This window comes from Hylobates moloch, unplaced genomic scaffold, assembly GCF_009828535.3.
Source record: "Hylobates moloch isolate HMO894 unplaced genomic scaffold, HMol_V3 SCAFFOLD_14, whole genome shotgun sequence".
Classification (NCBI taxonomy): Eukaryota; Metazoa; Chordata; class Mammalia; order Primates; family Hylobatidae; genus Hylobates; species Hylobates moloch.
In genome coordinates this window covers 99,834,548-99,852,810 of record NW_026652289.1, presented here as the reverse complement: position 1 = coordinate 99,852,810, position 18,263 = coordinate 99,834,548, and the positions used below count along the sequence as shown (strand labels likewise).

Genomic DNA, 18,263 nt, shown 5'->3' with positions numbered 1-18,263 from the left:
GTGTGAGCCACTGCGCCTGGCCTTTTTTTTTTTTTTTAATTTAAGTTCTAGGGTACATGTGCACAACGTGTAGGTTTGTTACATAGGTATACATGTGCCTATGTTGGTTTTGCTGCACCCATCAACTCGTAATTTACATTAGGTATTTCTCCTAATGCTATCCCTCCCCCAGACCCCCTCCCCTTTTTCTTTTTTTTGCAAAAGTTCACTAACAAGTCTGTTTGTTGGGACTACACCCAGTTAAAAAGAGTTAAAATATGTATTTGGCATAAAGGAAGATTTTTTTTCTTTTGCTATGGCAAAGACATATGCATTCATTTTTTTCTAGTAATTAGGCTAAGCAGTTTAAATATATAGAAGGATGGATGCTAAGACATGATGCTTTTTGACAGCATTTACAATTAGAATCACATTTTTATGAGATTATTTCTTTGTTGGTTTTAGAAGTAGTGGATTAACCTATAGAAGCCTTTGAATGGATACATGAAAGCTGCTTGAGTCTAATGCAGCTTATCAAACACTGGTGTTTGTCTGGAGTGTTTTGAAGAGGGGAAGGGAAGAATGAAAGCAGAGACAAGATAAGAGGCTGATAGTGGTTCAGGTGAGAGATGTTGGGACTGGAACAGAAGGGAATGGATTTGACACGTGTTTAGAAGTTAAAATCAATGGGAACAGGTGATTGAGAATACAGAAAGAGTAAGTAGTCTCTAGCTCAGGTGAGTAATTTGACAGTGGTGTGACAAAGATGAAGCAGAGATACAGCCTTGGAAGAAAGAAGATCACTTCATTTTGGACACGATGAGTTTGGAGTGCCTTTGTTTTGTTTTGTTTCTTTTTTTTTTTTTTTTTTTTGAGACGGAGTCTCGCTCTGTCGCCCAGGCTGGAGTGCAGTGGCGTGATCTCGGCTCACTGCAAGCTCCGCCTCCCGGGTTCACGCCATTCTCCTGCCTCAGCCTCTCCGAGTAGCTGGGACTACAGGCGCCCGCCACCACGCCCGGCTAATTTTTTGTATTTTTTAGTAGAGACGGGGTTTCACCGTGGTCTCGATCTCCTGACCTCGTGATCCGCCCGCCTCGGCCTCCCAAAGTGCTGGGATTACAAGCGTGAGCCACCGCGCCCGGCCTGTTTTGTTTCTTTTTTTGAGATGGAGTCTCGCTCTGTCACCAGGCAGGAGTGCAGTGGCGCGATCTCAGCTCACTGCAACCTCTGCCTCCCGGGTTCAAGTGATTCTCCTGCCTCAGCCTCCCTAGTAGCTGGGACTACAGGCACGCACCACCACGCCCAGCTAATTTTTGTATTTTTAGTAGAGACACAGTTTCACCATGTTGGCCAGGATAGTCTCAATCTCTTGACTTTGTGATCTGCCCGCCTCGGCCTCCCAAAGTGCTGGGATTACAGGCATGAGCCACCGCGGCGGCCTGGAGTGCCTTTCATAAACTCCAGGTGAAGATGTCCGGTGCACAGTTGGAGCCATGAGTACGAAGGTCTGAGGATGGTGATCTAAGCTGGAAGAGGTATTTAGGGGAATCAGCAGCAACGGCTGGCTGTGGTTGAAAACTGCAAAAGGATATAATCACCAAAAAAGACCATGGAGAGAGAAAAGAACAGAGAGTCTCTGGAAGGAAGGGCAGAAGAGGAGGGAGAGTGAGCCCTTGAAAAGGGAGACAGGAGGAGCCAGAGAAATAAAAGGAGAACAAGGAGCATGTAGTATCATAGACCCTGTTTCAATAAAATAATCGGGAAAAAGGCAGATTAGATGTTTGAGGCATGGAGTCAGAAAGGAAGAAGGGGAGACAGCCAGTATAATACTCTTTAGAGAAGTTTCGATCCCATGGGGAGGAGAGCAGATAGCTGCTAGATGGATATGTAACGTGATGTAAAGACATGTTTAGAGTTTTCTTCCTTTTGTTTTTTGAGGTTGAGAGAGAGTGGAAGACTTTTTATTTGTGGAGGGAAAGGAGCTGGGAGAAGAGTTTGAATATGCAGGGGAGAGAGAGATCCCATAGGGGAGGGAAGAGATTGGGATTGGTGTCCAGATGGAGGGATTACAAACAGAAAGGGAGGGAATTTACTTTCATTGTTGATTCGTGGTTGCCTCTTTCTTTCAGTCTCAGAGGTAACCCATGAGAGTCCTAAGCAGTGTCTGGCTTGGTATTTTCTCCATGAAACTATTTTGCCAGTGGGTTGAATTTTCAAAAGATACCAAAAAGTTAGCTATTTTAAATATAAAGGTGTTTGCGAGGATTAAAAAATATGTACCTTTATACTTGCGTTCAAACCTTGCTGAAAACCAGAGTTTTCAAGGGTAAACCTGTTTATGTTTCAGTTCTCAGAATTTTATGGCTCCAGAGTTTCAGCCCATTAGGCCTAAAGTACAAGGTTAGCTCAATTGTTACAATAAAAAAATCTTAGGGATTTCATAGATTTATCCATTTGAGAAAAAGGGGAACTGCTTTTAAAAAAAGGCAGTGGAGCCCAGGCATATTGTTTGATTGGTTAGATTCAAGGTGAAAAAAACAACACTCAGTTGCCTATGGGGCAGCAAATAACTCAAGGCAGCAAAGTGATCATTTTTATTCTCAATAATCACATTTATAAGAAGTTTTCACTCTATTGGCTTGTTTAATCTTTATAAAAATCATTTGGTGTGGGAGGGATAGATTTTTGTCTCTAAAAAAAATGCCAGCAAAATATTGGGCATTGTTTAGAATTGTAGCAAACAAAAAAATAATAAAAAGCACTATTTTCTTCTCACCCCGTCTTGGTATTTGTACCCAAGAAACTCCCTACAATTCTAGTTATTGTGCTTTAAGACCTAATAGAATTGGAGAAAATTCAAAATAATACTAGTTCAATTCAGAAAGTATATTTTTTTTAGTGCCAAATCTGCACCATTTACTGTCTTACAGTATCCTGCAAAGAACATGAGCCGCTGCTGCCCCTCAGTGAGCTTATAATGTAGAAGGGGGGAAGACTTGTAAATAAGTGATTATAATGTGAGATAAAGGCAGCAGTGAAGGTCTGCGGTGTACAGAGGTAGCAGAGAAAAGGGTCGGAAACCACTTCCCAAAGGATGGGATAAATGAACCAGGCTTGAAAGAATGGCAGGATGTCATCAGGTGGACAAAGGGACCAATGTTATTAGCAAGAGAAGGAAATGTTCACAGAAACCTTAGAGGTGTGAAATATCATGGTGTATTTCGTAAATTATAAGTAGCTGAGTGTTAGTGAAACATCATTGTAAGTGGTTGAATATGAGGCTAGAGTTTTACAGGGAATAATTAATTCATCAGCAACACAGATTCATGGTTTATGATGATCACTTTGGAGGGTGATGTTGCTGGCAGGGAAGATACCAGCTAAGAGGCTCCAGAAAGACATCCAGACAGGATATGATAAGGGCCTGAATTGAACAGAGGACTGTTAGGGATGAAGAGAAGTCAGATATGAGAGAGGAATAAATGAGATAAAACATCTTGAATTGAATACTTAATTCATTGTGGGGTCATGGAAGAAGAAATTGTTGAAGCGGACAGGCCTGGGGGAGCTTCTGTTTTGTAAAAAAAAAAAGTTAAACTAAATAAGATATTTCAGTCTGGAGAGGTAGAGGCTGAGAAATAATAAAGTAAAGTTCCCATTTTGAAGTCTGTTAATTGAATATGTACCGGATTATCAGTGACAACTAGAACTAATGGTCACCCCTCACACATAGAAAAGGTAAATATGGGATCGACAAGAGTGCTTTATATTTCATAAAGCAAGCATTACATTTATGGAAATGTAGGTCCTAATTCCCCCCAAGATAAATGTATTCAACATAGTTTAAGTTAATTATAAAAAGACAAGCCTACCTGATTATTGAGAAATCAGATTGTTCTGCCTGAATGTGAAGCTGATATTTTAAAGGTGAATCTAGCCATCTGTTTCCTAATTCTTTAGTAGATAAACAGCAGGGGATGGTCCATAGGTTTATATCCAAAATTAAAATGTTTGCAGATAAACATCCTAGCAAGTGATTACAGAAGCAATGAAAAGTAGCTCAATGTTAGTGAAACACCACTGTAAGTGGTTGAATATGGGGCTTGAGTTTTACAGGGACTAATTAGTTGATCAGCAACATAGATTCATGGTATCGATTTTTAGAGTTTGATACTCTAAGAGTGGTTCTCCAACTGAAAAGTCTCACTCTTTATACTCTTAAAACCCAAATAACTTTTATTTATGTAGCTTACATCTGTTGACACTATTAGAAATTAAAACTGAGAAAAAATTCATTAATTCATTTTAGAATGAAAACATTTATGCATCACATATTAATATAACTATTTTCCAGAGGAAAATATTAGCCAGAGGAGCAGAATTGCTTTACATTTGTACATATCTCTTTAGTTAGCTTAACAGAAGACAGCTGGGTTCTCATATGTGTCTGCCTCAACATTTGGTCTATTGCAATACCATGCATTACATAACTCCTGGAAAACACCGTATATTCAAGAGAAAAGAGAGTGAAAGTTATTATGCAAATGATTCTGACTTTGAGGATCCACCGACAATAGCAGTTTGAAACAGATTTTTGTTTCATACACAAATAAGGTATTACTTTACCCCCACTCCACCCTTTTTGGAAGTCCATCCTCCTAAGAATATTTTCACCATTATTTGCTGGTCTTGTCCTATGCTTGTAAAGGCCTGTGATCTATCTACAGTTAAATGAGTTCAAGTGCAGGCAGAATTTGTTAGCTTTCTACGACCTTTTACCCTTTTCAGCCTAATGAAGCATAAGTTCATCTAGCCCTGTTACCTCTATTCTTCTTCATAACTTCTCATTTTATTTATAAATAATAAAGTTCAAACAAATTTTTCTTTGAACTGGAATCTGGGGAGAGGAGGAGTAAGACTATAGTTGTGGCCCTTTCTTTGTATCTTGGAAGACTTAGTAGAGGGAAGGGAAACCTGGAATTTACACTCCTTCAAAATGTGATCACGGACACTGAAGACCACTTCCTAGAGGCCTGCCTAGAATTGCAAAGAATAATTATCTCTAGAAAATACCAACACTTCAAGATTGATCTCTGCTTTGGAAATAGATGAGCCTAAAAATTGTCTCTTGAGTTTCTCTACCTTTTGTTTCAGATGCACCCTTGGGCTTCTCTCTTTCCTTTGTCATCCTGCTCCATCAATACCAGCTTCATCTGATTCCAGATACAGAGTGATGTGTCTGTGGCATAAGAACCAAGTCTTCGTTTTCTTTAAGATGTCGCTAGACTCTCCCCATTCCCACTGCCACCACCCAGTTCTGTAATCCCTATTTAATGGCCTATTGGACTTTTGACTTGAGACTCCTTTTTTCTATCCATCCTGATTAGTTTTTCCCACACGTTGCTAATATCAGGACGTGTCTTTGCTCAGAAATCTTCAGTGATGCCTTAATTTGTACCATGATATAAATCTGTTTTATCTGTATTCTCCTTCAGCTTTCCCATAAACTCTTAATCGGAAATATTTTGCAATAGTTCTGGCTGTTTCCTCACAATCCTATGAATGCAAAAAGCTTCGCATTTCTTGCCTCGGTGCCTGTCTTCATGTTATTCTTTTCATGTGAAATGTTCTGCTCTTTCCCACCACCACCCCCATCTAAATCCAGTGGATTCTTCAAAAGCTAATTCAAAACCAGCTCCTGTAAATGGTTTTTACCTGATTAGTTTGAATTTATTTGTTTCCCTCTCCTCTGATATACAATAGTATTTGAAGTTTGTACCACATGGTTTAGTATGTAATTATATACCATTGTTTATTTTTCTTTCATATGTTAACTTTTTATCTCCAAATAGATGATAAGTTTCTTGCGAACCTATTTAGAATTTAATTCTGGGAAAGGCCAGACTCCGTAAATTGGGCAACTGCCCAGTGTTTTCTCCAAAATTATTCACTAAATTATCTTCATGCTGGTTAAGTTCGGTTGGTCTTATATCCAAGCAAGGGTTCAAGTTCAATAAGTAATATCTAGTGCAATGTTACTTCTAAGTGTTATTTTCATGCACTTATTCTGAATTTCTCAAACTTTATCTTATAGCTATTTCTGCATTTGAAGTTCAGCCAATTTCCACTGAGGTGCACGAAGGTGGAGTTGTTCGATTTGCCTGCAAGATTTCATCCCACCCTCCTGCAGTTATCACATGGGAGTTCAATCGGACAACTCTACCTATGACTATGGACAGGTGGATGTGGATTTTGTCTTTGGAGATGATATGGGAGTAATGAAGACTTCATATGAGATTATATAGGGAGAAACACTATTATAGGCCTCATTTTTATTTAGGGCAGTAATAACTGATTGCTTAAGACATTTCAAACTTAGCCAAAGAATTAGATCATCAGTCTCTGGCACATGGGGCATGGTTCCTGGTTTAGATCAGAATTTAAATAGATTATCCTACTGCCTTGATCCTTTCCTCAACCATCTGTTCTAACCATGACTGTCTGGCTGCAGCCCAGGGTTTTAGGAAATCAAATTACACTCTCATTGCTGGGAAGGGCAGTGTTGGTGTAAGGGTCTTTCATGTATGCCCTGGTAGCTGCCCACTCTTGTCTCTGCCTTCCACTTCCCAACCCCCTCTTTACTACAAATGCATACACGAGCACACATGCACACATCTAGTGTTCTGCGGGTGGTTGGGATTTAAAAATCAAGAACTTGATAGCAACTCCAAAAAGTTTGATTCCTGCCCTGCTCCTGAGTTGGCAGACATTTGCTAACATGGTAAAGCACTAAGATGGAATAAGTAATTCATGGAAGTGCTTTATTTAAAAAAAAAAAAGCATATCTACGTATGTCTTGGATAATATATGGATATTAATAGGTAAAAAATCAGGAATTTGAAAAAAATTATACTAAACTCTGGGCCACCAGTTAGCTAAATCTATGCTAGAATGTCAAATGAGACTCTGTAAAATTCACCTGATAGATTGAATTCAACAAACCATATCATGCTGGATTGTTTATGTTTTAGAGAGCTTTAGTGACCCAAATGAAAACAATAGAATCAAGCTAATATTTTAAAAGGTCTTTAAAGTATTGCTTCTAGCACTGTAAAAAGGTTGAGTGTATTCCTATCACAGAATATGTTAAATAAAATATAAAATCTAGGCCTGGCACGGTGGCTCATGCCTGTAATTCCAGCGCTTTGGGAGGCCGAGGCGGGCAGATCACTTGAGGTCAGAAATTCAAGACCAGCCTGGTCATCATGGTGAAACCCTGTCTCTACTAAAAATACAAAAATCAGCCGGGCATGGTGGCGCACCTGTAATCCCAGCTACTTGGTAGGCTGAGGCAGGAGAATCGCTTGAACCCTGGAGACAGATGTTCCAGTGAGCCGGGATCATGCCACTGCACTCCAGCCAGGGCAACAAGAGCGAAACTCCATCTCAAAAATAAATAAATAAATAAAATACGAAATATACTACAAAAAGTTTAGTTATCTTTCTCTCATAACAGGATAACTGCCCTACCAACAGGAGTATTGCAGATCTATGATGTCAGCCAAAGGGATTCTGGAAATTATCGTTGTGTTGCTGCCACTGTAGCCCACCGACGTAAAAGTATGGAGGCCTCGCTAACTGTAATTCCAGGTACCACGCAGAGTGGCTTTTTCCATTTTTATGACATTTTATTGGCGCAGTTGTTACTTTTTCTCCACTGCTATAATAATGTGCCATAAAGTAGAATTTCACTGAAATTATTATAATCTATTTGGAAAGTGGTCATTTTTAGTTATTACGCAACTCTTCTTTCATAGGCCGGTTTTCTATGTTATGTCAACATCTTTAAGAAATACGTAGTCTTAAGAAAGATTAACAAATATTCAGTCTTTGATATTCTATTCAATACCAAAATTCACTGATGCTCAGGTCCCTTATAGAAAATGGCATGTTATTTTCATTCACCTATGCACACCCTCCTGTATACTTTAAATCATCTCTAGATTACTTATAATACCTAATAATGTAAATTCTATATAAATCATTGTTATACTGTATTTTAAAATTTGTGTATTTTTGATTTTTATTTTTTTAAAAAATATTTTCAACCTGCAGTTGGTTGAATTTACAGATGTGCAACCCGCAGATACTGAGGGCTGGCTATATTTCACTTTTGTTAAAGTGTAAAATATAGAAAGCACAAAAAAGAGAATAACAGTCCTCCATTTCAACCAGAATTGTCTATTGTGGAAAAAGATATGTTTGTTTCTAGTTGTATTCTTTTGCTTGTCGTTTAAAGAAATACCATGATTTGCATCTGTAAAAATGATACATGCATTTTATAAAAAGTAATGTTTATGAAAATAGAAAATATAAAGGTTCTATGTTACACAATTTTTAAAAACACAAAAATAAAAGTTAAAAAATATCCTCAGTCTCAATGCAAAAATTATCATTGTTAATATTAAGTGAGCACAATTTTATGTATTTTGCCATACATTAATATAGGTAGAAGGGAAACTAGAGAGATGCATATAAAGAAATAGATATTTCACTAAATTGCAATAGAGGATAGTTTTTATTTTAAAGGTTAAGTTTGTTTAAATGTAGTGGAAGAAAACCTGGACTGAAGACATTGTTGAACTTCACATGAATGTTTATTCTTCAAAAGAGATACTGGTTTCTAACAGATCCTTTAAGGCTGAAAAAAGAAGAAATTTTGAAAAACATTAAGAGGCTGAAGTTATGTATTTAATGCTATGCTTTAATTTTAGGTAAATTAAATAAATTTTAGATAATTAAATTATATAAATAAGTGAATGCTTGAACCTCAATTAGAAGTAATGATACGGAAAATAACCTGAATGTCCATCAACTGATGAATGGATAAGTAAAATGTGTTCTATCTATACAATGATATATATTGCTCAATATAAAGTAATGAAGTACTTATACATGTAACAACATGGGTGAATCTTGAAAACATTATGCTAACTGAAAAGAAGCCATTCACAAAAGGCCACATAATATATGGTTCCATTTATATGAAATGTCTAGAATAGGCAAATCCAGAGAAACTGAAAGTAGATTCGTGGTTACTAGGCTGTGGAGAGAAGAAGAGATTGGGAGTGACTGCTAATGGGTTTGGGATTGTTTTGGAGAGTGATAAAAATGTTCTAAAATTAATTGTGGTCATAGTTGTACAGCTCTGAAAACTCTAAAAATTATATACTTCAGATGGGTGAATTGTATGGTATGTGAGTTATATCTCAATAAAGTTCTTTTAAAAAAAGAAAAGTGAGTGATAAGAATAAATGTCTAATTTCACTTATTATATCTTATTTATAATTTATTTTTATATTCTGTCTTTTCCTTCCCAAAGCTAAGGAGTCTAAATCCTTCCACACACCAACAATTATAGCAGGTCCACAGAACATAACAACGTCTCTTCATCAGACTGTAGTTTTGGAATGCATGGCCACAGGAAATCCCAAACCAATCATTTCTTGGAGCCGCCTTGGTAAGTCTTCTCAGGAAAAACAAACAACAAAAAAATGTCTTTTCCTTAAATTTTGTTCATTCTAATGAAATTTATAAAATGTTTATTTTATATACAAAAACACAGGTTTGGCTATTGAATGTCTTAATTTTTTGGCATTTCAGTGTGTAGAGAAAAGGTCTTAACATGGAGAATTTTATACTTAATTTTATACTTTTTGTGATTGATTGCTTGGATAGTGGTCTTTTGCCATAATTTCAGATTATCTGTTACACTGTTTTAACTGAAGTATCCTCTTTGAAATAGATCACAAATCCATTGATGTCTTTAATACTCGGGTACTTGGAAGTGGTAATCTCATGATATCTGATGTCAGGCTACAACATACTGGAGTATATGTTTGTCGGGCCACTACCCCTGGCACACGCAACTTTACAGTTGCTATGGCAACTTTAACTGTATTAGGTATGTTCCTTTCATTCTGCAATCAGGGAAATCTTACATTTTAACATTTGCCGTTTTATCTCATTCATAGCTTACTTCTATCTTTCTTGAGCTTTGTAGCATTGATATGAAGTATTGTAATCAAACGATGAATTTCAGGAAAAAATAAATATTTACGTTAAAATATAACTGTAGAATCATTCTGAGGTCACCATTCTGTTTACATGCGTACCATTATGTTTCTTCTTATTTAGGCTTCCCTTCTATCTCCATCACACCTACACACATATCCGTGTACCTATTTGCCAGTTTAAAAATTTAATCTCTTGATTATTGCCACTTGCACTGCATTCGCGAGTGGCTGTATATTGTTCTTAGTTAAGGAGGATGATAGGTACATATATTTTAAGTGTGTCTGTATAGATGCTCTGAATAGGGAAATCATGGAGGACGTGAACACTGAACAGTGCCAAGAAAAGGCTCCTGGAGAGATGTATGGAGATGTAGACAGGAGCTCGGCATGTCAGGCAACTTCAGGAATGGGACTTGTTTCATTTGCTGTTTCCTTCCTGTTAGGATCACAGAAATATTTCATTTTTTCTTTAAAAATAGCTCCTCCTTCATTTGTTGAATGGCCAGAAAGTTTAACAAGGCCTCGAGCTGGCACTGCTCGATTTATGTGTCAGGCAGAAGGAATCCCCTCTCCCAAGATGTCATGGTTGAAAAATGGAAGGAAGATACATTCGAATGGTAGAATTAAAATGTACAACAGGTAGGCTGTGTCACTTTGCTACCATTTTATATATGATATGATGGCTTTAGTAATTTTTATGTGAAATGGTTATAATGATATCAAATACCTAAATTATCTTGATAGTTATTAACAAAATGAAACTAAACTAAGACATTAAGATTTGTAACATTATCGTGTCATACATTTGCTATGCTAAATACTCATCGGTATTTTATACATGGGTCATGAAAGTGGTAGATGATAATAAAATGCGTGTTACACAGTTCCCCAAACTCCAGGGTTCTAGTGCTGTTAAGCCAGCACTAGAGTTAAGTTACCACAAGAAAGCATATTAGCTCTTTGGGGTCTTAGTTCCTTCTTCCACAAAGAGGAAATTAGAAGAAATAATTCTCTAATAATTTCTCTATAGTTAATGATCTTAAGAATTCATTTTTATTAGCATAAATACGAATTATTGTAACATTCTTGTGTTGAACAAAACCTAGAAATTTTTGTTGACCTGAATTCTATGTACACATTATAATATTCTGTAAATTAGATGCTATTCAAGTAATATAAATTCTTAATGAGCCAAATTTAAAAAAGTAAGTTAACTTACCTAAAGCAGAGAGCATTTGAATATCACAAATTCTAATGCAGACTCAAAAATGAGTAATTTTTAGTAATTAATGTAGAATAATTTTCACTAGGACAGATTACATAGGTTTTTTTTTTGGTCTCAGTAACTTTTATTATCTAAAATGAGACTATAATCCAGACATGGTGGCTGTTGCCAGTAATCCCAGTGCTTTGGGAGGCCAAGGTGGGAAGATCCCTTCAGCCCAGGAATTTAAGACCAACCTGGGCAACACAGTGAGACCTTGTCTCTACAAAAACTTACAAAAAAATTTAAAATACACATGCCTGGAGTCCCGGCTACTCAGGAGGATGAGGCAAGAGGGCGAGAGGATTATTTGAGCCCAGGAGTTTGAGGCTGCGGTGAGCTGTGATTGTGACACTGCACTTCAGCCTGGGTTACAGAGTGAGAGCCCGTCTCTTTAGAACAACAACAACAAAAAGAAAACTTCAAAAACAAAAACACACCAAAAGATCTTCAGGATTCCACATAGTTGTTGCAGGATTCTACAAATGCTTGATTATTTAGCAATAGCTAAACTTTATTTTGAATTCATTCTTAGAATTTTTCATGGAAATAATTTTTTTCTTTCCCCAGTAAATTGGTAATTAACCAGATTATTCCTGAAGATGATGCTATTTATCAGTGCATGGCTGAGAATAGCCAAGGATCTATTTTATCTAGAGCCAGACTGACTGTGGTGATGTCAGAAGACAGACCCAGTGCTCCCTATAATGTACATGCTGAAACCATGTCAAGCTCAGCCATTCTTTTAGCTTGGGAGAGGCCACTTTATAATTCAGACAAAGTCATTGCCTATTCTGTACACTACATGAAAGCAGAAGGTAAGCAATTTTAGGAGTGCTTATTTTTAAGTACTCCTTGCTATCAAGGATTTGTTTTCAGTACGAATAATGCCTTACATAATCCATTAAATATTTTTGAAATTCTGTGGCATTTATCTTCTTTAATAAAATAATCTATCACCTATGTATCTATTGTTTTCTAAATTTCATGTTGTGTACTTTGTATATGTAAGTATAGTTTAAGATTTTTCTGTTTAGAAACAATTACCAGCTAATGCAAAGCGTCACTGCCTGCTTAGAAATTACAAAGTGATGTACTTACGAGTTTCATTCCAGACAGGGTATAAATTCCTTAACTGAGACTTAATATACCAATTTAAGTATGCAGTTACATTAGAACAGTGGTGTGACTATGTATATTTATTATTTTTAAGGGAGAAAGTAAACATTGTCAAATTCCCCATATTTTTGATTTTGTATATTTTAAATATTTTGTGTATTTTGAATGTTTTCTGAAATCATTTAGAACCCTCTGAAAATTGAACAGGACATTCTTTACTGCTATCTCATCATATAAAAGTAGAAATCAAATGTGTCTTCAAATTTTTATTCAGAATTATTGGTTCTATTTTGGAGATTTAAAAATGTTTCTTATATTTTACTTTTAGCAAATATCTTAGAGGAAAAAGAGAAACTAGTGATAAATCCTAGAAATTTATCTATTGATTTTTCGTAGAAACCATGGTAGAGGCTTAGAAATTTCAGTTCTATACTTAAAAAGCCTAGCTTTTATGGAATATACGTTAAAAACAAATTCAAACACCTAAGGATGGGGATATAATAAAATTAGCCATAGAAACAGGTGGTTTGTTGTTGCTGCTGCTATTTGTTTTTTGTACTTTGAAGTAGGGTTTTGAAAAGGAATATTTTGAATGTAAATCAGGGGTCATGGAAGCAAGAAGAATGAAAGTCTGATAACTGAGCATGCTGGAGTATGTTAATTCCCTTTTTAGTGATTTATGAAGGTAAAAGGAATGCTGGTTTTGGTGGGGACCACTCTTGTTCCCTATTATGGTTGTTTCATTAGAGCCTCCACATGCGGCTCAGTGGTCTATTCAGGAATGGAACAAGGCTTTTTAATTCGAACTCAAGGACCTTGTTTGGTAGGTCAGAAATCGTACTATGCAGCTCCTAATTAACAAGCCATTAGCCAGTCTGTTGTGAAATGCCTGTAATCTTGTCTAATTAAAATGCTATCAAGTTAATTCAGAAATGTGGGAAAACTTAATACTGGAATTTGCCTTCTGTTTTGTTTATAAATCCAGTGTGGGGAGAAGGGACTCCGTCCTTAGAGAGATTTGATTAAGTTGACATGCGTTTACTGTGAATTGTTAGCAAAGCACAGTGGCTGCCAATGCTCTTGTTCCACTTTACAGGTTTGCTCTGTAGGAATTAAATCCTACAAAGACAAATCCTCTTCTATACCTTGTCATGCATATTTGATTAAGAGTTGCTGAGAATTTTTTTCTCTTAAAAAAAAAAAAAAACTCACTGTGGGACAAAGCATTTTGAGGCACATTCTGTGACTCCCAGTTTTTTTGCCCTCAGTATTACAAATAAAAGAACAAATTATGTCAGTCAAATTTAATAGAATCTCTAGGGGCAAAATGAGATCTTTCGCAGGACAACTTTTTGGTTTGGTTTGTTTTTCTAAAGAGTGGAGCTGTTATATTCCCTACTGTCTCTCCATTTATGTTTAAAAGAAAAAACCCCATGAGTTGAAGCAAGTAAAGTTTACACTGTTATGAATTACAATATTCTGTTGTGTTAAGCTCTGTTACTACTGTACATTGTCTCTGCTGTGGGTTTTGACTAGATGGTAAATGAAGTTTAGAGAAGATGAATTCTTTTCAGTTTGATTTATTCAGGAAAAATGTCCTCTAGTAATTTGTAGCGAAATATGATTACCTTTAGAAAATAAAGACATTCGTGTTCACATTTTGTAAAGGGGCACAGAAGATAAGAGACTGAGATTAGACCCAAGGACTAGTGTTTCACAGTGCAGGAAAATGGTCTTGTTAATTTTATTTTGAATATCTGTCATTTTAAAACGTGGATTCTTTAATTTAGGTTTAAATAATGAAGAGTATCAAGTAGTCATTGGAAATGACACAACTCATTATATTATTGATGACTTAGAGCCTGCCAGCAATTATACTTTCTACATTGTAGCATATATGCCAATGGGAGCCAGCCAGATGTCTGACCATGTGACACAGAATACTCTAGAGGATGGTAAGAAAACATGATTCTAGATCATTTCAGTATGAACATTCGTATGTTTTGTCAATTTCAATGAATAAATGTGTTTTAAAGAAAATATCCTCCTTTTGGTTAAAAAACAAGTATGTTAAATTTACCGTTCAAAATCTCACTCTTGCTTTTTTGCCAGTAACATGATAAGGATAAAGAGCACTTTCAGAATATAAAATTTAATAATAAAATTCTTATATTCCCATTGTATTTCTTCAAACGTTGCTAGATTACATTGTAAATATGTTGCAAACTTTTTGGTACTGAACAGAACAAAATGTGAGTTTTTCTAAGCATGAATAACTGTAATGACTGTTACATATTGAGTGTATGCAGTGACCAGGGCCAGAGGTACTGGACTTCTGAAACTCGGACTTTATACAGTTTATCACCTGTCAAAAAATTCTTAGCACTTAGTACCTGTTGATTAAATACAATATGCTTATACTCCTTAAGGGGGAAAATATTACTTGTTCAGTTTATTTCCTAACCATGAGTTGAAAATTGAGTTGTGGTTCTTTTAGGGAAGGCCAGACCTTCATATTATTCTTATAATGGTGGGAAATTTCATCCATTAAGATAGCCCTAGAGAACTGATTCTCCTCCTCTGAGTCTTCATATCATATGGTAAAAGAAGGGATCTGTCTTTCCGGAGTTTCTAGAAGACCTTTTTTAGTACCCTGCAATGTGAAAGGGAATGATTTGATATATGCTTAATCATACTGTTCTCCCTTAGCAAATGTTTTATCCTCAAGCAGTGGTCTGCTCTTAGTTTTTAAAATGTTTTTATATAAATAATCTCCAAATCTTTTTTTTTTCATTTAGGTCCCAGATCTCTTATTATATCTTTATAATGCCACTTATTTAGGTGTTTATAAAATCAGACTTAGACTACATGAAAAAAGGTTCACTTAGGTGGATACTGAATTCCAAATTTTAGTTTTTATTTACGAGCCTGTTCTACTTTAGAGGGAACTATAGTATATATGACATCTCTAGTTACCTCGTTACTATTAACAACCTCTGTTATGCATGTCTAAGGTGAAAAGCAGGCTAATAGAGTTGTGTGTGTGTGTGGTCTATTCTGTCTGTATATTCTTGAAGAAAGTGAGTCTTAGCATAGCAGAGAAATACTGTAAAAGGAGCTATTATTATTTTCTTCATTTTGTGTCTGAAGAAACTTAGATACAGAGAAGTTAATTTGGCCAAGATTGGAGTCGTACATGGTAGAACAAGGATTCAGACACACAGAAGCTAACTCTAGAACCCGTCAACTCTTAGTATTAGACTGCCTGTCACTGTATTTGACTCATTTTCCTGAAATGCCAGTTTTATTAAAATGTTTGGAGGAAAAACTGTTTTTATATTAAACAACATATGTTGTAATTAGGAATACAAAATTCACATTAACTTTTAATTTGCAACTCTTACACTTCAAAATATTATTTGCTTGTTTATAACTGTAGAATCCTAGGCTTCCCCACCTTTGTACAATTCACTCTCCCTTGTTTCAAAGCCCTTTGGTGGAATTATTTGAGAAGTATTCTCATATTTTGTATGAATATCAAATATTCTCATATTTGTTCCAAACAACAACAAAACAATCACAGCCACAGTGAAGAATATCTTCTATTCTTTGTTTCCACACACTTAGCCCTCCCTCATTATTTTTCTGGTTTGTACTCTATTTCACTGAAAACCTCTGCTAGGGCTGAAAGTATCTCTTCTTTATTATATGCTGCTAATTAAGAGAATTCAGTTACTGGTGTGCTAAGTGGCAATTCGATTCTAAATATTTATAAACAACCTGTTTTCCTCTATGACTAGTTCCCCTGAGACCTCCTGAAATTAGTTTGACAAGTCGAAGTCCCACTGATATTCTCATCTCCTGGCTGCCAATCCCAGCCAAATATCGGCGGGGCCAAGTGGTGCTGTATCGCCTGTCTTTCCGCCTAAGTACTGAGAATTCCATCCAAGTTCTGGAGCTCCCGGGGACCACGCGTGAGTACCTGTTGGAAGGCCTGAAACCTGACAGTGTCTACCTGGTTCGGATTACTGCTGCCACCAGAGTGGGGCTGGGAGAGTCATCAGTATGGACGTCACATAGGACGCCCAAAGCTACAAGCGTGAAAGGTGAATTTCTGAAGACTGTTAAGAAAAGATAAGACAGTATTTTTACTTTTGAATCAAGTTTTTCTTCTCTAAGTTATGTTTATATTTTTAAATTTTGTTTTACAAATAAAAATATTCCATAGGTGGTGGACTTAATTGAAAAAAAATTAAACTTTTTATTAAGTACTCGCTTTTGCATAGAGTTTATTTGTGTGTAAACTTTTTGGTTGCGCTATTACTTTGCTTGGCAAATCCCTCATGGACAGATCAGTCCAAATCAAACTGAGTTTCCAAAGTAAGATATTCGTAGAGGCGTAATTAATATTATTGCCATATATTTTTAAAATCCTTAGTATGGGAAGACTATAGGACTGCGAAATTCTAGACCCTTCTGTTTTACTAAGGTGGAATGTAGCATGACTGGTTTTCTCGTTAATTGACTGACAATAGTGCCTGTTCTCTATATCACAGAGGAGTGTTGGCCAAAATTAGAAAGTATTTATTGCCTCTTTGAAAAGAAATTAAATATCCAGATATTATTATTTATATATCTTGGTCTTTTTAAGATAGTATTTTATGTATTTTAAATTTTGATCTCAAAGTTTAATATTATTGTGAAATTTGGAAAGTTAGGTTACAGTATAATTTTTGGATTGAACCTTTTGGTAATTGTTTGCTTAAAACTGAGAGAACTACCCTATTCTCTGTCTTTATATGGATGTTGGGTTGTTTATACATACATTTTCTGATGAATTTTACTAGCCCCTAAGTCTCCAGAGTTGCATTTGGAGCCTCTGAACTGTACCACCATTTCTGTGAGGTGGCAGCAAGATGTAGAGGACACGGCTGCTATTCAGGGCTACAAGCTGTACTACAAGGAAGAAGGGCAGCAGGAGAATGGGCCCATTTTCTTGGATGCCAAGGACCTACTCTATACTCTCAGTGGCTTAGGTGAGTGAGTTTGTACTGTGTTTTTCCCTTTTTCCTTCCTCTCTGACCAACTGGAAAAAAAGTTATTGGACATAAAGCAGGAGAACTGACTTAATGTTACAAAGAAAAGAATTGATTTTACTGTGTCAGTGTGTATATGCTACTGCTGAAGCCAATGATTGGTCTTTGACTTAGCATTGTGAGTCCAGTGGCAAAATATCAGGCAGCCATTGTATCTTTCTATCTTTGTCCAGCTCTGCGAATCTGCTTTTCTTTGTGGAGTTCACTTCTGTTAGATTGAGTTCCTGATCAATTATTGTGAGAATAGGATGTAGAATAGGAATTAGAATAGGGATATCACCAAATCATACTCAGTGGTTAAGTTTCACTTAAAATGTGCCTGAGAGTGCGATATAATTGCTATATAATTACAAATTAGGTATAAAATAATGCCCTTACATACGACCCGTGTAACTGTGAATATTTATGTAGCTCTAACCCAGGAACACTGGAGAAAAAGCAGTTAACTTTGTGTTTGAGTTCATCAGTGTTCTGAAAGACACTGATTTATTCCCTAGTCTTCCTGTCTTTGTAGAGTGAAAGGAATTTCATGATGTACACATGTTGAGTAGAAAGTAAGTATATCTAAAATATAATAATTGGGCCGGGCGTGGTAGCTTATGCCTGTTATCCCAGCACTTTGGGAGGCCAATGCGGGTGGATCTCTTGAGGTCGGGAGTTCAAGAACAGCTTGGCCAACATGGTGAAACCCCGTCTCTACTAAAAAAATACAAAAATTAGCTGAGTGTG

The 18,263-nt window shown here is 36.3% G+C and overlaps 1 protein-coding gene across 1 annotated transcript in view; it reads left to right on the top strand.

Annotated features, from left to right (window-relative positions):
* The window catches only part of PRTG (protogenin), a 122,306-nt gene that overhangs the window by 52,980 nt on the left and 51,063 nt on the right, over nucleotides 1-18,263 (top strand). The window contains exons 3-11 of the mRNA XM_032175344.2: nucleotides 6,074-6,218; nucleotides 7,496-7,629; nucleotides 9,362-9,499; nucleotides 9,785-9,943; nucleotides 10,535-10,694; nucleotides 11,890-12,137; nucleotides 14,229-14,393; nucleotides 16,239-16,544; nucleotides 17,286-17,474. Coding sequence (XP_032031235.1) covers nucleotides 6,074-6,218; nucleotides 7,496-7,629; nucleotides 9,362-9,499; nucleotides 9,785-9,943; nucleotides 10,535-10,694; nucleotides 11,890-12,137; nucleotides 14,229-14,393; nucleotides 16,239-16,544; nucleotides 17,286-17,474 — 1,644 coding nt within the window. The remainder of the gene's footprint in view (nucleotides 1-6,073; nucleotides 6,219-7,495; nucleotides 7,630-9,361; nucleotides 9,500-9,784; nucleotides 9,944-10,534; nucleotides 10,695-11,889; nucleotides 12,138-14,228; nucleotides 14,394-16,238; nucleotides 16,545-17,285; nucleotides 17,475-18,263) is intronic.